This window comes from Rhincodon typus, chromosome 14 (genome assembly GCF_021869965.1).
Source record: "Rhincodon typus isolate 14 chromosome 14, sRhiTyp1.1, whole genome shotgun sequence".
Lineage (NCBI taxonomy): Eukaryota > Metazoa > Chordata > Chondrichthyes > Orectolobiformes > Rhincodontidae > Rhincodon > Rhincodon typus.
In genome coordinates, this window is record NC_063345.1 from 32313131 (window position 1) to 32337175 (window position 24045).

General features: G+C 39.4%; 1 protein-coding gene across 3 annotated transcripts; it reads left to right on the plus strand.

Annotated features, from left to right (window-relative positions):
- Window positions 1-375: 375 nt before the first annotated feature.
- Window positions 376-20860, plus strand: LOC109937029 (heat shock factor protein 1-like). Of its 3 annotated transcripts, XR_007263610.1 has the most exons (8): window positions 383-550; window positions 5956-6059; window positions 6873-7037; window positions 9776-9881; window positions 13176-13241; window positions 13926-13995; window positions 14275-16895; window positions 18188-20860. XR_007263610.1 is itself a non-coding variant. In XM_048604931.1 (7 exons), exons 1-7 carry the CDS (start codon window positions 452-454, stop codon window positions 16593-16595), a joined length of 624 nt encoding a protein of 207 aa, XP_048460888.1. In that variant the 5' UTR covers window positions 376-451; the 3' UTR covers window positions 16596-20860. The 3 variants fall into 3 exon arrangements, 2 of the variants coding, with proteins under 2 accessions (XP_048460888.1, XP_020391236.2); XM_048604931.1 differs by having other exon boundaries at window positions 376-550; window positions 16582-20860; XM_020535647.2 differs by having other exon boundaries at window positions 14275-20860.
- The last annotated feature ends 3185 nt before the right edge of the window (window positions 20861-24045 follow it).

The following is a 24045-nucleotide window of genomic DNA, read 5'->3' on the forward strand; positions in this document are numbered from 1 at the left end:
ATGCTGGAGAATCCGAGACAGCAAGGTGCAGAGCTGGATGAACACAGCAGGCCAAGCAGCATCATAGGAGCAGAAAGGCTGATGTTTCGGGCCTAGACCCTTCATCAGAAAAATGTTGGACTCTCTTGATTTTGTGACTTTTGCTAATGCGTGCTGCCACTTAGCATCAAGCTTAGCCCTGGCTAATTTAAATAATTTAAATGAGTAGACAGCATGAAGTTTACATGCACTCTGTCTCAGAATCAACAGCCGTGGTTAATTGAGTATTGTGATCTAGATGCTTTATTTTTGGGTCTTCTTGCATTCATGCCTGCATATTGATGAAGTAGTCTAATAACGAATCTTGTTGCTGCTTATTCGAAACGGTCAGAAGTACTCAGTAATGCATCTTTTACAAATTGCTTTCGTGCATCTTTAATCAATTGTTGCAAATGATTCTTTTAGGCCTCTGATGATTGGTACTTCTGGTATGGCTCCCTCCTACCCAAAGTATAGTCGGCCCATCACTATGGACAGCAGTCAGGATGGTACAGCTGTACACGGTATTCCGGTAAGTTAGAAAAATGTTTATTGAGAAGTTAGATAAAGGCCAGGAGCGACAGTGAAAGGCAGAATCAATTAATGATGAGACGTTAAGTTTTGTTTTGAAATCCTGAAAATTGTGTTCGAAGCTGAGGGACTTGAAGAATTCCACCAATTTTGAGCTTCTGGGAGAAGAGATGGATCAGATATAGGAGACGGTGCATTTTCAAAATCATGAAACAAAGAGGAAGAAGAGTTTGTAAATTATGCTATTTGTAGGTGATAGGGGAATGACAACGTTAGTAAAATTTAAACTTAAAGGTAAATTGCTTATAGATGGAACTTCAACAATTCTTTTTCCCTTAGTTCATAACAATGAAGTTATTTCACATATCCGAGTTGATAATAACCTTCCCCAGTTGAACAGGAAATTAATTGGTACGACAAATAGTAGCATTTTTGGAAGGAGTAGATGAGAACTAGGTCCGGCTTTGAAGCTCAGAAGTAAAAATCTTGAGAGAAGCTGTTACCTTAGATATATAGAGTGCATCGAGCAGTGAGTGGACTATACAGTTTGGGAAGGATAGAAGTTTAAGTGTTAATCTCTTGTCGTAGAACTTAGTGCTAATTGCTGCTAGTTCTTTGATAACACAGTTTAGTAGTGTTTAATTCTAAAGAGTAGTCAGTTAAGTCTCTTTTAGGGCTGAAGAGAGCAAAAAACAATCCCTCCTGGTGGCTGGGGCTGCTGAAGCTTGAATAGTTAATTGGGGTTAACAGTTAATTTGTTTTAACTAGTTCCTGAAACAGTTGAGGCAGAAAATCTTAAATAAAGGGTCTTTGTGCAATCAGCTGTGATTGAAGTGATGCAGTTTGGTTAGTGTGGAAGTTAGGTGAATTGGGATAGGAATGCCTTTCTTTTCTTTTTCTGTGCTGTTTTGATTTTCTAACTATTTTTACAGCTGAACTGGGGCAGAAGAAGACCAAGACACAAGAGCTGGGAGATTACTAAGGAATTAACTGAGAATCACCAGGGATAAGAAAATATCAGTGAATGAGAGAGAGAGACTAAAGTTAAGATAAAGGGAGTATCTTTAAGATTAAGTAATTAGAAAAGTTAGCAAGTCAGACTAAGTAAGTTCAAGTTGAAGTCCTGGCAGGTGAGGTCAGCTGAGTGGAATGTGTGTCCTGTTGCATGTGGGAGGTCAGCACTCTGCCAGCGTTCTGGGTGATCATGTGTGCAGGATGTGCTCCCAATTGCACAAACATGAGCTCCGTGTTTCAGAGCTCAAATGGCAGCTCGAGACACCGTGGCACATCTGTGAGGCTGAGAGTTACGTAGATGGCACCTATAGAAATGGGACCGGAGGAAAGAAGGGAACGGATGTCCACCAGGCAGTCAAGGAGAATCAGGCAGGTCGTGCCAGAGTCCCCTGGAGTTGTGGTCACAAATCAATTTTCCATTTTGGAAGCTGTCGAGGGCATTAGTTCCTCAAGGGACTGCAGACAGAGCAAAGCTTCTGGCAACACAAGTTGCCTAACTGTACAGGAGGAAGGAAGAAGAAAGGAAAAGCAATAGTGAGAGGGGATTCACAAGTTAGAGGAACAGACAGGCATTTCTGTAGCAGCAGACATGACTCTAGGATGGCATGCTGCCTCCCTGGTGCCAAGTTCAGTGATGTCACTGAGCGGCTGTAAGGCATCCTGAACAAAGAACAGAATAATACAGCACAGGAACAGGCCTCTGGCTTTCCAAACCTGCACTGCCACATTTTGTCCCTTCCATACTAAAACTGTCTTCACTTACAGGATCCGTATCCCTCTATTCCCTTCCTATTCATGTATTTGTCGAGGTACTTCTTGAACGCTGCTATTGTGTCTGCTTCCACCACCTCCTCTGGTGGTATGTTCCAGGCACTCACCACCCTTTGTGTGAAAAACTTGCCTTGCACATCTTTTCTTAAACTTATCCCCCAATCCCTTGCACCTTGAACCTGTGTCCCCAAGTAATTGACCCTTCAACCCTGGTAAAAAGCCTCATACTTTCCACTCTATGCATGCCATTCACAATCTTAACCTTACCCTCTCCAAAGCATCCGCATCCTTCTGATAGTGTGGTTACTTGAACTGTACGCAATATTCCAAGAGTGGCCTAATTAAAGTTCTATCAAGCTGCAGCATTACTTGTTTATCCTTATACTCAATCCAATGAAGGCAAGCATGCCATAGGCCTTTTTTATAATGTATCTACCTGCTCTGCCACCTTCAGTGACTTGTGGACCTGCACACCCCGATCTCTCTGCATATCAATACTCCTAAGGGTTCTGCCATTCACTGCCAAAATGCATCACCTCGTGTTTGTCCAGATTAAACTCCATCTGCCATTTTTCTGCCAATATCTCCAACTGATCTATATCCTGCTGTATCCTCTGACAATCCTCCACTGTCTGCAACTCCACCAATCTTTGTATCGTCCACAAGCTTACTAATTAGACCAGCTGCGGTATCCTCCAAATTATTTACAGCAGAGGTCCCAGCACTGATCCCTGTGGAACACCACTAGTCATAACCCTTCATTCTGAAAAACATCCTTCCAATGCTACCATCTGTCTCCTATGACTAAGCCAGTTCTGTATCCATCTTGCCAGCTCACCCATAATACCATGTGACTTTACCTTTTGTACCCTGAAGAGGGAGAATGATGAGATGAGTGTTGTGGTATACATTGGTAGCAATATAGCAGGTAGAATTAGAGAAGAGCTCATGCATCAAGAATTTAGGGAGCTAGGCAGCAGACTAATGAGCAGGACCTGAAAGGTTGTAATCTTTGGATTACCCCTGGTGCCATGTGCTTGTGAATACAGAAATAGGAGAAGAGGGCTGATGAATGTGTGGCTCAGGAGTTGGTGCATGGGGAAATGTTTTAGATTCCTGGATCACTGGGACTGATTCTGGGAAAGGTGCGACTTGTACCAATGTGGCTATCTGCATCTCCCTCAGGTTTGTGGTCCCATTCTGTCAGGTAGGTTTGTTATTCCTGTTGGGAGGAGCTTAAACTTGCCTGGTAGGAAAAGGGAGACAAAGGTCCTGATGATTTGTTTCCCAGGGTGCTGTGGGAGACAACGAAAGAAATTACAGGGGCACTGACCCAAATTTTTAATTCCTGTCTGGCCAGAGGATTTGAGGACAGCTAATGTAGTTCCAATAGTCAGGAAGGGTGGTAGAGATAAACCAGAGATTTAAAGACTAGTCTCATGTCAGTGGTAGGGAAACTTTTGGAGAAAATTCTGAAGGAAAGAATTAATCTCCAGTTGGAGAGGCAAGGTTTGATTAGCGATAGCATGGCTTTGTTAGACGGAGATAATGCCTAACAAATTTGATTAAATTTTTCAAGCTGGTGATCAGGTGTGTAGATGCGCATAGTGCAGTTGATGTAGTTTATATGGATTTCAGCAAAGCCTTTGATCACATGTCACATGGAGACTGATAAGGAAGGTAAACTTGCAGGATCCAGGGTAACTTGGCAAGTCGGATCCAAAATTAGCTTAGTGGCAGGAGGCAGAGGGTGTGGGTAGAAGACTTTGTGACTGGAGACCAGTGCCCAGTGATGCACCACAGAAATCAGTGCTGGGTCTTTTTATTGCTTGCGATATATGTAAGCGATATGGAAGAAATTGTTGGGGGAATGATAAGTAAGTTTGCGAATGACACAAAGATTGGTCAGGTGATTGAGAGTGAGAAATAAGGTCTTTGGTTACAGGAGGATATAAATAGATTGGTCTGATGGGCAGATCAGTGACAGATGAAATTTAACCCTAAAAAGTGTGAGGTGATGCACTTTGGTGAAAAATCAAGACAGGGGAGTACTTGGTGAATGGCAGGATGCTAGGAAGCTCAGAAGAGCAGAGGGATCTTGGAGTGCTTGACCCTAAATCCCTGAAGGTACCAGGGTAGGTTATAGGGTGGTTAAGAAGGCATTCGGGATGCTTACCCTAATCAGTTATTGCATAGACTGTAGGAGCAAGGAGGTTTATCAGAGCTGTACAGGTTAGGACACAGCTGGAGTACTCTGCCTAGTTCTAGTCACTGCATTATAGGAAGGATGCGATCATACTAGAGAGGGTACAGAGGGGATTTGCCAGGATGTTACCTTGGTTGGAAAAGTTTTGCAATGAAGAGAGGCTGGATAAGCTCAGGTTGTTTTCTTTCGAGTAGAGAACGCTCAGGTGGACTGGATTGAGTGCATCACATTATGAGGGGCATGGACAGGATGGATAGAAAGCAGCTGCTCCCCCTAGTTGTAGGGTCTATTACAAGGGGATACAATATGATAGTGAAAGGCAGAAGATATAGAGGGGATTTGACAAAATTATTTTTCACCCTAGAGGTGGTGGGGATCTGGAATGTACTGCCTGGGATGGTAGTTGAGGCAGCTAATTTCACAATTTTAAAAAAAATGCTTGGATAAGCACTTGAAATGTCACAACATTCAAGGCTGCGGGCCAAGTGCTGGAGAGTGGGGCTAGTGTAGATTTAGAGTAGTTTTGTGTCAGTGCAGACTCGATGGGCTGAAGGACCTCTTCAATCCTGTATGATTCTGGTTCTATAAAAGATGCCTATAATAGATACTAAAATGTTTTTCAAACTCCTCCACCTAGTGGCTGTGGCAGGTACAATTTTTTTTCATATACAGAATAATACTTGTGCTATATTTCTCCACTGACGTATCTTTATATTGTACAAAATATGATATTTTGTTTCCCTACTAGTCACCCTTATGGCTAGTGCTATTGGTCACCTGTGTCATATTTTACCATTTGAATCTGTAGGTATTGTGTGTCCCTGCAAAAGTTATCCAGCTCGTTTTTAACTTGTAACACACATTGCTCTCCTTTTTTTCTAATACTGTGACTCCAGAAGGTTGAACACTATAGTTTAAAATTTCCTAATCTCACAGCAGCTTCACAGAACCAAAAAAAATCCTGCCCATGGTGTGCAGCAAATTTTGGTTTAGTTTTATTTTCTCTTGTCTCGCTAAGAGATGGGCAGGACTCATTGTGTGGACTTCAGAGAAGAAATACTATTAACAAGTTGGAGAGGCAGGAAATTGCCAACATAAACTTGGGAGAGGGGTGTGCAGGAGAGAGGGACAGAGCAACATGACTTCAGGATTTAGAAGGAAAGGTGGATTAATAATCAAGCATGACAATGAAGAATGTCGATACATACTTAAAATAGGCTACACTTTCTTCACAAACTGGGGAAATTTTTGAATTTTTGCAGTTTCTTGGTGGTTTTGCTAGCTTGAATTTTATTGCTACAGATTTATGGAATCTCGACTGTGACTGCTGTGGCCATGTAAAGTTGAGCTAATGGTGAAACCTCTTGTGAAATGCACAGAATTAAATCCTTGTCTTTTTATTTTGTTACACCAAGAAATGTGAAACCTGTGAGAAAAGCAGTGTTTATCCAGGAGGTGTTATCATCTCTGAAATCACACACATGATTGGGAGTCCCGATCTGCCTGGTGAAGAACAAAGGTAAAGCTCTGTGTCTGATTCAAGGTCCTTTTCCAGATGTAATTTGCAAACTTTTGACCTTCTAGAACTGACTCCTGGCCATTGTATTCACCTGCTGTTGTCTCACAACAGCATGTTAACAACTTAATCTCTTGCCTTCTGTCAAGAAGGCTGAGGCCTGTTTAAGGGCTGGCCAGTAAAACTGCCAGTTAAACTAACAAGCACTTTTGGATGTCCCTCCTCCCCTTAACACGTTTCTCTTTGTGCTTGCAATTAATCAGACTATCCATTGTCCTGATGAAGTAAGGCTAGATGGATAACAGAGAAGAAATTAATTATGAACACCTGATCTCGTGTCTCAAATAATGTAACGACTCTGAGGTTGAAGTCATTTGTATGCAGCAGAACTCCATAAATCTGCTCTTCCTGCTGAAACTACATGTCTCTTTCACTCTCCCTTACCCCAAGCGACTTGTTGCTGCTGTGGGAATTTTAGTCCCTTAAACTAAATTTATTTAATGTCTTACGTTTTAATATAATTCCTCAGTAATCTTGAAAGACACTTCCTTTGTTGACATTAAATTTTATGCGCTCCAGTTACTGTCTCTTCTGATCAGTGCAATGATTGTACAGTATTGTTTTTAATGCCAAAAGCTTTGATTTTTGAAACAATGATATTGAATCTCTTAATCTTATTCTAATGTGGAGTTCAATCATTGCTTCATAACTCAAGACTATCATCCCTGGTTTCAAATTAATTACATTCATAGCATTGACCTGAGAATTGTTATTTGATTCTTTCTTTCTCATATTTGTCTGTTTCACCCTGCACAGTTTTGTGACTGGAAAGCTGAATTCTGGTGAAACACTGTTCAGCACAGATACAGATAATCTAGTTGCCACTTCAAGCACAGCATCTTCACCGTTTGCATCACACAATCTGTATGACGATCTCCTGGATGAAAACTGCCAAACGACTGCTGAAGAAAGTCCTGACCAGTGAGATTCTACTTAATAGTTAATCCACAGAAATTAAGGATTATTTTTCACCATTCTGTGATTATGCTCAGCCTTGGAAGGAGTGGGCTGTTTGGCTGCTTTGACTTTCTATGTCCGTACTCTAAACAGCAGTCAATAATTGTAGCGAGCAACTCTTTGTGGAAGATATCATAAACAGATTGAATAGTGGGCATAAAAATGGATAAATATTCTCGAGTTGCATCTTCTAATGGCTTCAAAACCGTTGTTGATCTAATCCATCCACTCTGTCAGATACTGTTTATAGCACTGGTAAATATTGTTTGCCCAGGATTATATTTCTGATTTTCTCACCCATTGTCTACATCGAGGAATACAGTAACAGCAACTTGCATTTATATAGTGCATTTAAAATATCCTGGGGCAATATCAGGAAAAAGATTTTTGGCACTTTTCCAACACATCACAGCAGGAAGAAAGATGACCAAAAACTTGATCAGAGAGCTTGCATTTTTTTTGGAACATCTTAAGGGCAGGGAGGGAATTCCAGAACTTAGGGCCAAAGCACCTGAGAGCTTGACCACCAATGGTAGAGCAGTCAAAATCAGGGATGCTTAAGAGGACAGATTGGAGGAATGTAGAGTTTAGAAGACCAATGGGATGGTGCAGGCTGAGCAGATAAGGATAGGGGAACCTTGAAGAGGGATGAACAGCAATGTTCATTTTAAAGACTGATGTGTCATCTGACTGGGAGTAAAATTCAGCAAGCAAAGGGGTGATGGTTGAATGAAATTTGAAGCTTGTTAGGGTACTGACAGCAGAATTATGAAATCCACATTGAATTGGCACAGGCAAGGCTCAAAATATTTTTTTCCCTCTGAGGGCTACTTTTTAATTTTCAGGGATTGCTTTTTAGTTTTCTGCTGCTCCTTTTTAATTTATTGCTAACTTTTTTATGAGATGATGCAGTAACATATCTTCAGCATTTATATTGACATTTCGAAGCACACAGTCACAGAGTTAGAAGAATTCATCAATATCCTCATTAATCATTGTCACTCCATTAAACCTAAAGTCACAATGCACAAAGAAAGCATTACTTTTCCGCACACTGCAATATTTAAATATAATAGGCATAAGTTAGCAAGATAAAAACTGAAAGAACTGTGGATGCTGTAAATCAGGAACAAAAACAAAGTTGCTGGAAAGGCTCAGCAGGTCTGGCAGCATCTGTGAAGGAAAAAACAGAGTTAATGTTTCGGGTCCGGTGACCCTTGCTCAGAACAGAAACGTTAACTCTGTTTTTTCCTTGACAGATGCTGCCAGACCTGCTGAGCTTTTCCAGCAACATTGTTTTTGTTCACAAGTTAGCAAGAAGCGTTTTTTAATTAAATACAGACACACATTTCTATTCACAGAAGAACCATAACCTGAAATTTCTTTCCAGACCAATGAAGTCATGAGGAAGTATTGCATGTCTGTCTAACAGTCACTACACCTCAAGTAAATCACAGAATGTAAGATGTGATAACACATAAATGCAAATCTTTGATGTAAAACTGTTCAGTATTAAATTATCCAACCAATGCAGTGTTCATTATAGTAGCATCCACTACATCCTTTACCTACGTAGTGAAATAACTTCAGAGACTATCACCAAGTCACCCTTTACTTATTCGTGGAGAGTCCTTGACTCTGATCTAACTTCCTCAGAGCTAGCTCTCAAAGTGAACAGAACCTCTGATACTCCTGCTTATATCTGTCAGCCAGGACTACCAGATTGGGCTAATCTGGTCCCAATCAGGGAACTCATATTCTGAGGTCCACCTGGCTGACCTTGTTACAATAACTACATCAGTACATCAAGGACTCTGCGGCCGTAAGCTGGAGATTCCACATCCATTTGCTGAGAACTTAATACCTCAGTGACTTCAAGTTTCCTGGTTCCCAGATGGTGGAATATTCCATTGTTCTCTCTCCTCTCTCCCCTTTCCTCCCTCTCCCCGTCTTCACTTGTAATTCCTCTTTCACCTTTGCAGATCCTCTCTCCTAGCAGCAAATGAGCTAAGTGAAGTTTGGAGCCAAACAATACTAGGGGATAGAAGTAGGTTTAGTTTTGGTGTTCATCTGTCGTTGAAAGCTCAACTTTGGGTCAAATTGAACATTAAAGTCACAAATGATAGTTCTCAGTTTAAGATGGTTATGCAGAATGGAAACTACTGACAGTAAGCAGGGTTTGTGTGGGGAATCAAAAGCAATGGTTTAGTTCTCCCATGAGAGAAACAGAAGAATCAATCCTTGGGCAACTCCAGAGGTAACAAAGCAATATTGGGAGCAGAAGCCATTACATTCAATCCATTCTAGGTGAAGGGTAAAGCATCTTGAACACTGCTGTGATATTTCATAGAACACTGCCCACTCTCTCAATATCATGTTTTCTTTTTCTCTACCAGCTGTTTTTGTAGTTCTACAGAATGAGATTGCCAGCGTGGGCAGATTTATCGCTGTTATATTAGCCCAGAGTGGTTTACAGCAAAAAAGCTGTCATAAATTTATCAATATAGTTACTATTTGAAGGTGTTACTGTGATGCTACAACCAAGAATAATGGGCATTCTTTTAAAAAAAAAAGTTCTTGCCCCAAAGCAGTGAATCACTGATGTTTTTCTGGGCTCTGAGGGTGAAGGTGATTAATGACTGCAACCAGTTACATTTTTGTAGATTGATAGTTTCTGTTTTATTTTTCCTTTTGCTCTGTAGAAGTGAAATAATTGATCATTTGGATATGATTGACAACAGTTTGGCTCAAATACATTCCTCGCTCAGCAACACACGTTTAAACACAAATTTGGATTTACTGAAAGATGTGAGTCAAAAAGTTATTTTGAAAATAATGTAGTATCTAGATCTGTATTTATCCGTTAATTGTGTGGAGGATGCATTTTTCTGTTTCCAAAAACAAAACCTGATATTAGTATTAAGCATCCTGTGGTCAGTGTGAGTGGAGTCTTCAGCTGAGTGAGACAAAAGCTGAATGAGTATACCTGGGAACTTGGTTCAAAGTGGGAATTCAGTTCAAACAGATAAAGAGGAGTTCCACACAAGTTTACTGCAGAAATTGTGATTACACCCTGAGCCACAGGCAAGATGGCATTAGGTAAATATAGTCAAGGTATTAAGATTGGTGTAAGTGGAATGGGTTTCAGTTCATGGGTCACTGGCACCGGTAGTGGGTTACAAGGGAGCTGTTATGGTCAGATGAGCATCATTTGTACTATGCTAGGACCAGTGTTCTGGTGAATTGAATAACGAAGGCTACAGAGAAGGCTTAAACTAATTAGAGGAAGGGTGTGGGAGAGTGGTACTTTGGAGACAGGTTATGTAGGCTTACAAAGCAAGAAAATATGGCAGCATTTGAGGGCAGCTTTTAGGATGATGAGATTGGGGTAGCAAAGAACATAGATGACAGCAAATAGTGGAAAGAAAATAAAAATTGTAAGTAGTCAAATTTTTATTTTAGTTAAATGCATGTAGTATTTGGAACAAAGTAAATGAATTATCAACACAAGTAATAATCAACGTATGTTCTTCAGCCATTTATAGAGACATGGTTATGAGGAGATCAAAGCTGGAATAAACATTCAGGGATACATGACTTTTCAAAGGGACAGTCAGGAAGGAAAGGGCAGTAGGTAGCTTTGTTGGTATGAGAAAGAATATGTACAATAGTAAGAAATTATCTTGCATCAGAAGATGTAGAATCCATATGGATAGAGGTAAGAAATAACAAGGCAAGAAGACATTGGTGGGAGTAACCTATAGGTCTCCTAACTGTAGCTGTTCTATAGGACAGAAAGTAGTAATTGAATTGAATAGCTTTATTGTCTCAAGTACCGTGAAAAGTTTCTAAGCCGCCACTTACAGCACCATTTTAGGTACAGAGTACCTAGGTACAATCCTTAGTTACAGAAAAGAGAAATGAAGAAAAAAATTTACATTACAGCTATGCACACTATAATCATAGATAAGAAAAACAAGAAGCAAAGTTAAAGACAAATATCACAGTCTCTTCCAAGGGCTGTCTGCAGGGGGCCTCCATGAGGAGATAATGAGGGCATGTAAAAAGGCAGTACACTAATCATGGGTGACTTTAATCTTGTAGATTGGGAAAACCAAATTGGCAGAGATAACCACACGGAAGAATTCATAGAATATATAAGAGACAGTTTCCTAGAACAATATGATGTGATCCAGTCAGAGATTAGGCTACTTTTAAATCTATTAATGTGTGGAGATGCAGGTTTAATAAACTAATGTTTGTGTAAAAGATCTGCTAAGAAACAGCAGGCATAACCTGGTAGAATTTAGCATTCAGTTTGAGAGTGAGAAATTTGGGAAAGAAACAACTGTGCTAAACTTACGCAAGGGTCATTACAAAGGAATGAGGGCAGAGTTGGCTGGAGTGGACTGCGAAAGGTGTTTAGCAGAAAAGACTATTGAGGAACAATGGAAACAAAGATGTTTCCCAGTAAGGGAGAGAGATTCCAAGACGGGGAAAAATATAGGAACAAAGAAATAGGAGTAAGCCTTTCACTCCATCAAGCCTGCCCCATCATTCATTACGATCATAGCTGATCAAACACTAAAATGCCTTTTATCCACCTCATCCCCAAAATCCTTTATGCCATTGGTAATCCGAAGTCTATCAAAAACTAACCATGGTTGCCACAGAATCTAAGGATAACATCAAATTGAAAGGAAAAACATACAATATGGCCAAGATTACTGGTAACTCGGAGGACTGGGAAAGATTTTTTTAAAACCTGAAAAAGCCAGTTTGAACTGTAGAGGATTGTACAGGCTGGCTTGTTAATTGTATTCAAGGCTGAGATAGATATCATAAGTTAGAGGGAAAAGTCAAGAAAGTGGAGTTGAGGATTATCAGATCAATCATGATTTCATTGAATGGGAGAGCAAACTCAGTGGGCTGAATGGCCTGTTTATGCTCCTACATCTTATGGTCCACAGACTCTGTGCGGCATCAGTAGAAAGTAATATGAGCATTCATCCTTCAAAACCATTACCTTCTAGAACAGGAGGTTAAGAGTTCTGACTAAAGCTCATCTGATGGATGATGGACAAGCCAGAACATTCCAGTTCCGATTACTATCTGCTCAGTTGGATGCCCTCAGTAGCATCTGCAGGTGGGCAGTAAGCCTGACACATGTATCTCTGGATTCGATGGGGCAAGCATTCCCTCAGAGTTCTGTTGCTGACCGCCGTCCATTTGAGTGTTGCCGGAATGTGATTGTAGAAGCTTGTTTATGATCAGAATCTGCTGTGACCATATGCAAAGAAGAAAACACACCTGAAATGGTGTCAAGTGTTGATGGCACCTGTGAAAAAGGCCAGCGATGAGTCACTTGTCACTTGTTTCGGGGAGATTATCCTTCATTATATGTGTTATTAGAATGACAGAGGAGTGACCAGTGATATAGCATGGCGAATTATGAGGTAATTAGCAAATATTTAGTAAAGATCAAGAATTATAACTGAAGATGTGGAAAACATCCAAAAGGTGGTAGAGTGTGGAAAGAGAAACAGAATTACCAGTTTCGATTGATGACCTTTCATCAGAACACAGGCATAGACATTCTGAACAAAATGGCTTTCTTTGATTTCTTTGATTTCACATATATTTTGTAAAGAGAGTTAAAAAGCCTGTGAGAGTCAAAATGTTTTCAATAATTTAGCAATTCTACAGCAATTCACCAAATCCAAAGGAAAATCCGATTGGGTTTGGGATGAATTATGGAAAAAAATTGAGCTATTTCTCCACTACTTAAATATTGCCATTCAAGCCAAATGAGGGTTTTGGAACTTAAACAAATTTTCCTATTTGTTGAGGAAAGCAGCTTTAATATTCTGCTCAATATTCTGACTGTATCTCAAATAACCTGATCCAGTAACAACTGAAACGTTTTAATTCTGGACATTCTGCATCATGCATAAGATTGCCACAAACTGATGTGCACAGTACTCCAATTATGAGCTCCATCATATTTGAGACAAGCACACGAGTTATCAGGTAGCATTAGTGAGAGCTGATGATGTCTTTAATACACCAGAACCAGTCTGATTGCTTATTATTTCTTCCTAGCTATTCAACCCATCAACTGGAGGATTAATAACATCATATCCTGAAGTAGGACTGGATACCTGCAAGGTACATAGACAGTAGCAATTATATATTAAGCAGCTGGCATTCCTACCAACTAGTTCAGAGAGATTAGAATAGTTCATTATTCTGTATCAGGGATTAATGAACTTAAGCAGAGACATTGGAAAGTTCAGTATTATGATCATCAGAAAAATAAACAGCAAATGCTGGAAAGGACAGAGCAGATCTACCAGCATCTGTGGAGAGAGGAAAACAATTAACATAAGACTCCTTGCCCTTACTGAGAAATTTTCAGCTCCACCCTCTTGTTTCATTTCACTTACTGATGATAGACCAGCAGGGACTATTTGAGTGGAGTCTAATATAGAGTACTGAAGTTCTTAAAACATATTGTTTAAAAGTGGTAATTCCAGATTGGAAATGTAGATAAATATCTCAAGACTCAGGAACTTCTGGTAAGGACTTGTTTCTTTCTGAACTCGAATGGCTTAAGATCCCGAGGTAGAAATATTGGCCTTAGCCCAGGTTGTTTATCCTGCTGGGAGTGGACATGTTGGTTTGAAACAGAATTAGCTGTCTGTTGTATCAAAAACCCATAAGTACTCATTGCCTAGTCTCACATTGACATTGTTAATAAATTTACTGCAAATGTTTGTCTTTCTTTCATTCTTGTCTCACTGGTGCAGAAGATTACAGATTGTAACTAAATTGCTGGATCTGTTTTTATAGAAGGCGAGTGGACAAAAATGCACAAGTGTAGAAGAGGAACAAGATTACACAGATTTACAGACTAAACGAGGTCAGTTGCTCTTGTTTATTTTGGAGTGAATCACTGACTAAATATTCTGATAAAAGAATGTAGAAAAAGTAACTTTATTTGAATTTCTGAATTCTAGTAGTTGGAGTATAGTAAATGGGAAATGCCAGTTTGGTTGGATTAGAACTTTGGGAAGTCCCTGGGTCAGTTGGTGTCAATTGGCTGTATAATTACATTCTGTGTGTCTGGTCAATAAGAGATTACCCACCCATCTGTCTGTTTCTGTGAATTATTCTTTTCCCTTTTGCTTTCTCTTTTCAGGTGAAGTTGAAAGGAGAGATTGCAACATTCTGCCTCTCTCAAAGGAGGATGTGAAGGGGGCAGATGAGACAGATATGTTGCCAACTTTGTTGGAACTGGCAGAAGAGGCCAGTGATACCTTTTTTCCCAGTGACATCTCAATTTTTGACACTGATGCTTTAAACCAAAGATCCAAGCTGATCTGCAGCTAAATGACACCTAATCATTCACTAACATGGGTGAAATCCATTGAAATGAACAGCAGCTATCTAGGCAGTGTGTTCTTTTAGCTTGGGCTTATTGAGCATAGCATTGTAATGTTTTCCAGCCCTTCAGAAAGCAGAAGTATTTACAACCAGTAGCCTAAAAGTGACCTTGCATTTTCTTTTTCCCTTTTTGTTGCAACTTAACCTAATTAGAAAATAGACCAGAATGTAAAAAGGGCAAGACTGCATTAACCTAGCAGACTAGCAAATTTCTGTAACACATACTTCTCCTCCAACATACTTTTAACCAATCTGTTACTAAATTCTGGCAAGGACTTTGGTAACCTGCAGGTTTGGTTGACTGACATATATCATTCACAGCCAGGTAATGCAATCTAGTACAATGCTGATACAGTGGAGAATTGTTTAGGAATTGGAAGAGGGCAGGCACTATGTTAGATAGAAAGTTAACTTACTTATATTTGGTGTCCTTTCCATTGAAACTGCTGGTTTTGATTGGATGCCAAATTGGCTTTTGTTGCTGTGCATTCTTGCGAGATGCATAAGTAAAGTCTAATGTGTGTGAAATAGACTGTATAAATTTTCCACCAAACAGTCCATCAGCATAGAAATCATTGACTATTTGATTGTCCAAGTCCATACTCATCTGTACTACCTGCACTTCTGTTCCTGATCTAATATTTATTCAGCTTTTTCTTCCGGAAAGGCTTTCATTCCTGCTTCTTTTTGTCATTGTTTTCTCCATTGCATTATAATAAGGTGCCTGTGAATTCTTGTTTTTATGAGTGGAATATGATATGCCTTAAACATGATTTGGAATAGTGAACAAAAAGAAAGGAATGAAATTCTAAAGTAAAAAGAAATTGCTGGAACTATCCAGCAAGTTCATCACTGGCAGTGTAAATAATCTTGAATGTTATTGCATCTCTAAATTAGATTCCTAATATTCTTTTTGTTTTGCTTAAGTCCATTTTTAAGTGCAGCTTCATGTGGTTAAAGTAGATATAGAATTTATTACATTTTGTTATCACAAATGTCACTCTTTATATTTCTCTGCGCACAAGTAGTGTTATAATCCCAGCCTGGAATTTCATCTCACTGTATTACATTCTAATTTGCACAAGTGCCTAAGGCCAAACTAAGCCCAGACAAAAAAAAAACTGAGCTGCTATTCTTGCTGTCTTCTGGTTCTGTATTATTAAATGCTCAGGCCTCACCATCATTTAATGGGGAGTCCACAAAAATAAATACAGCAATATCTTTGTGAAAGTCTAGAAATTGTTGAGGTCCAATAGGAGTATCGAGGTAGATTCATCATTAAAGTATTACAAGTAGTTACAAAAAGTAATTAGAAATTCTAATAGAATACTAACCTTTGTATCTAGAAGATGACAGTGCAAGGGGGTAAAAGTTATGCTTCAAGTAAACAAGCCCTGATCAGACCACTGTACTGTGAGAACTCTTGGCATCATAACTTAGGAAAGAGATATTGGCCTCAGAGGGAGATGACTTTAAATTTGACAAATGATATCTCGATGCCAAGGTAAAATTACAAGGAGATATTACATAATTTAAGCTTGCACTCCCTGGCAATTTGAAGGGTAAAGGATCGTTTTGATTTCAGTTTTCAACATATTAAGGGAAAAGATGGGGCAGATAGACATAAGCAATTTCTTCTGGTGGAGTATAGGGCTATGGGGTAAAGTTTAAAAAAACTGGAGCCAGACTTTTCAGGAGCGAAATTAGGAAGTGCTCCTACACACAATGGGTGTTGTGATTTTGGAACACTGTTCTTTTAATGGCATTTGATAATAAAATTTTAATAGATTGGTTAACAAAAAAATCTGAGGTACTATGGGATGTAGCACAGTGGCGTATGTAGAGATGAGTAGCAGATCTGTGTCGGTGTTATTGATTGGTAGGACAGGCCCAAGAGGCATGAAAGCCTATTCATCTGTGCTTAAGATTGTCAGTTCCAGTTTATGATCTTGTACCACTTAATTCGACATTTTTAATACCTCTTATTTGTCAGTCTTCTCCTTCCCTCACTTGAAGATTTAAAATAAGCTTTCATATTTTAGCAGTCCATTATTTCCAACAGGAGTCCTTGCATAGTGATCAGGAACAGAAAGCCTGGAGTACCTCTGGAGCCTTATCACTACTCCCAGCTTAATTCACAATCCAAGCGTTAACGGCCTGCTCTGCATGCTTGGTGCAGCAGAATTGGGTTCTTGCTGAACCAGGTGGCAAATCCGTTACTCAGTAGATAAGAACACACCCAAAGAAGAACTTCTGGATGTACAGCTTGCTTATTGGGAAGAGCAGAATGTACTGTCATGTCTAAACAAATGATGAGGTTAAAGCATCGAAGCTTGTCATGGATGGCCACCTTTTCAAGACGAGTCAGTTACAAAGGTGATGCTTCTAGTATATTAAACTCAACAATTATTTTATACTGTTCAGTAAGTGCTTAGTTATTTAAAGGTTTTTGTTGACCAGGCAAAATTGGGTCTTCATGCATTTTGTTATTGCTTTGCACTTGCCAAAATGTTCCTCCCGGAGAATCATCAGAGTTTGCATGTTCTCCCTGTGTCTGTGTGGGTTTCTGCTGGGTGCTCCAGTTTCCTCCCACAGTCCAGAGATGTGCAGGTTAGTTGGATTGGTCATGCTAAATTGCCCATCGTGTCCAAGGATGTGTAGGTTAGGTGGATTAGCCATGGTAAACTGCAGGGTTACAGGGATAGGATAGGGGGCCAAGTCTGGGTGGGATGCTCTTTAGAGGGACGGTGCAGACTCGATGGGCAGAACAGCCTCTTTCTGCACTCTAGTGATTCTATAGTGTTCAGAAAGGGATGAGGTGTGAATGTTATAATCTTATGATGTAAATCTGTCAAGACAAAAAAAGACAAAAGACAAAAATTTGTCTTTGTATGCATTTGTCATGTGAACAACACCATCACTACAGATGGTCCCTGGAAAATTCTCTCTCTAAATTTGGGCATCTAAAAAGATTCAATGAAATGAACAAACTTCAGTTAACTGAGGGAGGATGGAGCCAGTTCCATCTCTTGTTCTAAATGTGGTTGAGCTACAAATTGCCCTTGCAGCCTCACTGTTCAGCATTTTGTTTCCAGCTGTGTTTCTTGTGGCATTCAATAAAGTCTGACTGGAAATTAAAGTCAGATTCAGGACTAATGGAAAGTTCTTCAACCATAGAAGATTACACACTAAAATTAAGCTGCTAGAAGAATGTGTTTATTTGTTCCTAATTTGCTGAAGACTGCTGTTGTCGCGCATTGATGTACAAACAGTCATGAACTACCTTGCACCAGCTATCCTGCAACTTGGCATGACTAAGAGTATTAAAAAGATAGTGGCATTCTTTCAGCCATCCCCAGACAAAGATTACACATATTAGTTTTCTCAGTTGATGATCATAGGATTCTAGCTTTGGACAGACTCACCTATCTGGGTAGTGGTCTGTCTGGGGAATCCACATTAATACAGATACATTCAGTTTAAAGTTTTAACTTCTGCCAGAGTTTAGCTTTTAAACTCGATGAATGCCTCTGGGACAAGATGGAGAATCAGCCTGTAGACCAAACCCTGCATCCTTTGGGGAGCTGTTCTATCGACCCTGCATTATGCCTGTGGAACTAGATACTGTATTTACACCACATTGAGAAATGGATTCACTTGCATTTCAGGTACCTGAGACAATAAAGATCAGATGACAAGACAGGATTCCTGACACCAAAGTTTTTTTTAAAAAGCGAAAACGCTGGTGTGCCAATCATGAATACTTTGATTATGAAGGCACAGTTGTGATGGTCAGATCTATGATATTAATGTCTGATGAACAATTCCCAAATAAGATTTTTTTATAGTGCAATGCCAACAGAGAAACTATTTTGTGGTGATGAGCAAAAGAGATATAAAGATTGTTTAAAATAATTCTGAAACATTGTCAAGTTGCTGTACATAAATGAGAATAAATTGCTCAAGAAAACAAAACATAGAGAAAAAGCACCCAGGAACATACCTCCTGACTGAGGCCTGTGACATTGCTGATGCTTAAATCCCAAATGAAGAAAGTTTTCTTGAACAATTGATCTTCCCAACTTGATGTGGCTGCAATCCATTGCTTTATCTGCAGATGCTCATTCCATAATAGGTTTTGTGAATCAACAAAGCATTTATAATTTTCCAATTTCACATACAAAAACATGGTTAACCTTCTCTTCTTTAGACTATAAATTAATCCTTCTGTTCCCTAGAAATCAAATGTGAAAGTGAGAGCTTCAGCTCTTTAAATGCCTGCAGTACCAATTGGCATAACAGGGCTTCCTTCTTCTAACTTCACAGATCTGTCAAGGAGCCTATGTTTTTCCTGTTCCAGGACCAGGATTTTAAAGAGCTGTCTGTCACCAGCTGCCACTATATTAAAGGCACAGATTTATTAACGATAATGTAAATTGACTGCACAATGTGTAGTAGACACTCCTTATGCAGCTCGGTGATGGAATTATTTACCAACACTGCATGTAATGTTAGAAAAAGATGATTTTGTATTTTTTTATACAATTCCCCCTTGTTAAGATTTTAGTCTTGTTTGGTTTCGTGGCTATCGGTCAGGAGGAGCAAGAACACTTAAGGAAATAACCAGCTTAAACTGATATCTGTCCATAGTGCTCACCTGACTCAAATCCAAAGAAATATTGGCTTGAACCTGCCATTTGAAACTCTTCACAAAGCAAAGGGTTTTTATTTATTTAAGTTCTGTTTTGTGGTGATGACCTAAAATGAAATGTTGACTTTACAAGTATGCTGCTGTCAACTTTCTGCTTAGTGTTTTCTAAATTTGTTCTTAATGCATGTCCCATTGATTCCCTCTTATTGTTTAGAAGTAATGGCTTCAAAGATGGTGCTTTTTTGTAAGTGCATCTGTATTGGTGTCCTGTTATACTGTGCAGAGTGCAAGATATCTTGCTGATTTTGTTGTGTTCATAGAATGTTTAATTTCAAAGACAACTTGAGGGATTTTATGTTATTGCAATGTTCTGACACCAAACGTTTCCACTCTGTTTCCCCTCCACATGCTGTCACTCACCCATCACTGCAAACTGCAGCCTTTCCTCCCTAGTACCCAAATACTTGCTGTGAAATCTTGGGTGTGTTTCCTACGATAGTCTGAGTGTATTACATTAGGAAAAATAAAAATTTGGAAACTCGCTTAAAATGTTGCCCTTCATCAAGTTGGCCTGAACATAGCTAGAGGTCTAGCAAAAAATATATGTGCAACAATTTGCTCCCTCAGGTAATTTTTCTGCAGTGAGCTCTGTTACAATTGCCTCTTGTAAAAAAAAACAAAAATTAAAATATCATTTTAAAAAAATAAAATATTAATAGCGATAGGATCCTCTTGGCATAAAATTGTACTTTATCGACCAAAACCTTGATAAATGGTGAATCTACTAACTTAATATTTTCTTGCAAATTGAATACCTGTCCCCTGGATATCTCTGTGATCTTAAAATACTGCTAGTTGAAGGCTGAGTATTAGGCAGCAAAAGTGCTGGAGTTTGCATGCTGCAGTATCCAAGGGTGGACTCTTCCCAGTCAAAAAACATGGGAATTTGTAAGAAAATTGGGAGAATCATATGCGATTGGCACTGAGAAGCTTCTGGACATTGAGACCAAAACATTCTGTTTTCCAACTTTTGAGTGGCAAAAGGAAATTCTTGCTAGTGTGTGACAAGAGGCCAATTTAAATGCATCAGCATGTATTAACATCTTAGTGTGTCATCTTGCATCATTAATATGCTGTTCCCATTCTCCCAACCGCTGTCTTGGTCCCAAGGCATTGATATCCCAGAACATACTCCAAGTGGACAGCAATCAAACAGCCCTGCCCTTCTTTAGCTGATTTCTGGTAAGGTTCAATCCTAGGATTATGTATGATAGCAAAAAATCGCCCCTTGTGTGCTAGTTTAGTTACCAAGTACTTAACTGGTAAATCTTCAAACAGTATCAAAAAAGCTTCCATTTGCTCAAGCAGTATTACACAACATTTTTTGAATTTTTTTTGTGGTCATTTCACTAGTGCATAGGAACTAGTTATCTTCTGCTTACCTTTCTAGATGTAAATAGGATTTTTTTTTCCAGAGAGCACTTTTTTTTTAAAGAGGATGTGGTTTTGTACAGGCAAGTCTGAAAAGTAATGTTTATTGTGTCAATTTTGCACACTTAAAGCTGTTCATGTGCACTACACTAATAAACTAATGTGTGTACTGGACAGAATTAAATCTGTTATCGAATGTTTGATATCAAATATATTTCCTACAGTGGCTGTGTATTAATAAATGTATTGTAAAATGCTAGTAGCTTTCTACGTGTATAATTCTTTATTTTAACCCAATCAAAAATATTGGTCAGAATTTTGTAGCCTTCGAGCGCTCCAGCAAGGTGGAGATGCAGGGTAAAGTTGTCTATTTTCTAAGGTCAAACAAGGCACCTTGTGAAATTTCTCATTATTGCATAGAGATTTTGAAATGGCCAAAATCAAAATGGAAATCATCCTTTCTTTGCAAGATTCAAATGGAGAGCTGCCACTCTGCCTAAAATTCCAAAGCTGCATCCATGCTAATCCATATTAGAGCCATCTTTTCAGTTCACAACCCAGAATTCAATGGAATGATGGAGTTTCATGTGAAATTAAGTAAGAAATGCTTGAACTGTATAGATCTGTCAGGATCTGTCTAAGACAAGTTCCCCAAATCTTTTCCTGTGGGACCCCGTTTCAAAGTTGGAAAATTGTTGTGATGCCTTAGTAACCACTGTGAGGGGAGGGAGTTAGAGAGGATGTGTAAGGAAGGGGATGGGAAGGCTGCATTGAAGAGGAGTAGGTGTGGGATAGAGTGGATTTGAGAACATTTAATTGGTATTCTAAAAGCGTGAGTTTACTGTTTTAACTGCTGCAGGGGCCAGGCCTTGAGGCTGTTATGAATGCAGCATGTGGGTTTCACCTAATGACAAAGTAATTCATTAATAGTGCACATTGAAGCAAGTAAACATTTGATATCTATTACAGAGGCACGGTTGCAGGATGACAACTCTTGAATATTGAGAGGTATATGATATGCAAGAAGAATGGGTAACTCCAATTTAGAGGGAAAGCAACCCTAATCAAAGATAGTATTGGTGTAATAGATTGAAATGACCTTAGTTTGGGAGATCAGGATGTAGAATCACTTTGTCTGGAGATGAGCAATAATAAGAAGTCACTTGAGGGAGTGATCTATGGGTTTCTGAACAGTAACTACAATGTGGGATAAAGTATATGCGCAAGTCCCATTTGCTCCAGTGGTATGTCATAACAGTTTTGAGCAGGTTGATTAAAAATATCTACAAAAAGAAATACAGCCTGTTCTGCTAGAACGCGATAGTTGTGTTCTTGCGCAACATCATGTTATAGAAAATTGTGCTATAGAAATAACAGGGCCTGTGGGAAAAGCGGGTTTAGGGGCAGATTACCAAAACAACACTCAATCACTCAAGCCTAACACAAAGGATAGCACAGTTTGAATAAATGTTTACTTCATATCTATTAATGAAATAAAAGTAAATTTAACACATTACCTTGAAAAAATGTCAAGATGACTTGATGGGAGAGGAGGTTTTGCTCTGTTAATGCAATATCATATGATGCTGGAAACTCTTTTGGCGTGAATATTGAGCGTGCTCAGGACAAAAGCCCATGAAATGATCATGTGATGTCGACATATACCGATAGAATCGTGTTATAGCCAACACAAGTTTGCGTTTTAGAAATCGTGTCAGTCGCATTATAGCCAACTTGCTTTGCTGGAACATGCATTACAGCAGAACCAACTGTATAGGGCTGTTGTTGTGCAGAGTCAAAACACCCACCTCTCATGCAGACTGCCTGGTTTCAAGTCTCACATGCCCTGGAAATGTAATAATCACATGTCTGAGCAGGTTGATTGGGAAAACATCTGGAAGAAGAAATATTGGGTGCTTGTGACAAGGGAACAGCAAAGGCAATGAGTAAGTTTAGTCTACATAAAAACTGGAACAATCTGATTGGCAATAGTAACCTTGAAGATGAGTTTATAGAATGTTTTTGTGATAGTTCAATAACTCTGTATCCAAAATCTTCTGAGGCAGAGTACCAAAATCACACAACACTTACAGCAAACAATTTCCTTCATCTCTGTCCTCAGAATACAACCATAATGTTCAAACAGTGTCTGTCCGTTCTGGACTCACTCACAAAAGGAAACATCCTTTCCACTTTCACCTTTTTGAGATCATTTAGGATCTTGCATGTTTGAATCAAGTCACCCCTTGGCCTTAAACTCTGCTGAAAAGCAAGCTCAGGCTGTCCAATCTTTCCTCATAAGATCACTCACTTGTTGCAGATATCAATCTAGTAAACATCCTCTGCACCGCATTCAATGCATTTACATCCTTCTTTAAATGAGACCAAAAGGTACACAATATTTAAGATGTGGTCTCACCAATGCCCTTTTACAACTGAAGCACAACATGAAATTTACCTTTATGTTATCACATCTGCTGAGTACTTTCTATTTTTATTATCCATACTTTTGCATTCAATTCCTCTCGTAATAAGGTGTAGTATTCCATTAGTCTTCCTAATCACATGCTGTACCTGCATATTCACCTTTTTTTGTGATGAATGCTCTGGAACCCTTAGATTCCTCTGCACCTTGAAATTCTACAGTCATTCGTTATTTAAATAATACTCTGAATTTCTATTCTTCCTGTCAAAATGAACAACTTCACATTTAACCACATTATACACCACCTCCAGAATTCAGCTCTTTTGTCCATGTTTGAATGAAGGCTGTAATGAGGTCAAGAGCTGAGTGGCCCTGGTGAACCCAGGTGGGCATCACTGAGCAGCTTATCTCTGTGCAGGTGCTACTTGATAGCACTGTTGATGACAATTTCCATCACTTTACTGATGATTGAGAGTAGACTGATAGCGTGGTAATTGGCCGGGTTGGATTTGTCCTGCATTTTATGTACAGGACACACTTGGGCAATTTTCCATATTGCCGGGTAGGTACCAGTGTAACAGCTTGGCTAGGGGAGCGACAAGTTCTGGAGCATGTCTTCAGTACTATTGACGGAATGTTGTCAGGGCCCATAGCCTTTGCAGTATCCAGTGTCTCCAACCGTTTCTTGATATCACATAGAGTGAATCAAATTGGCTGAAGACTGGTAACTGTAATGCTGGGGACCACTGGAGGAGGCGGAGATGGACCATCCACTCGGCACTTGTGGCTCAAGATTGCTGTGAATGCTTCAGCCTTATCTTTTTCACAATGCACTGATCTCTTCCATCATTGAGGATGGGGATATTTGTGAGGTCTCCTCCTCCAGTGAGTTGTTTAATTGTCCACCACCATTCACGACTGGAGGTGATAGGGCTTAGATCTGATCTGTTAGTTGTGGGATCTCTTAGTTCTCTGTATATCACTTGTTGCTTCTGCTGTTTGGTGTACTTCACCAGGTC

Excerpts from the sequence above, each read along its gene's own strand:
- LOC109937029 (XM_020535647.2), top strand. The coding sequence starts at position 452 with ATGATTGGTACTTCTGGTATGGCTCCCTCCTACCCAAAGTATAGTCGG. Across the intron at positions 7,038-9,775 it reads GCTGAAGAAAGTCCTGACCA|AAGTGAAATAATTGATCATT; the intron begins GTGAGATTCTAC and ends TTTGCTCTGTAG. Across the intron at positions 9,882-13,175 it reads ATTTGGATTTACTGAAAGAT|CTATTCAACCCATCAACTGG; the intron begins GTGAGTCAAAAA and ends ATTTCTTCCTAG.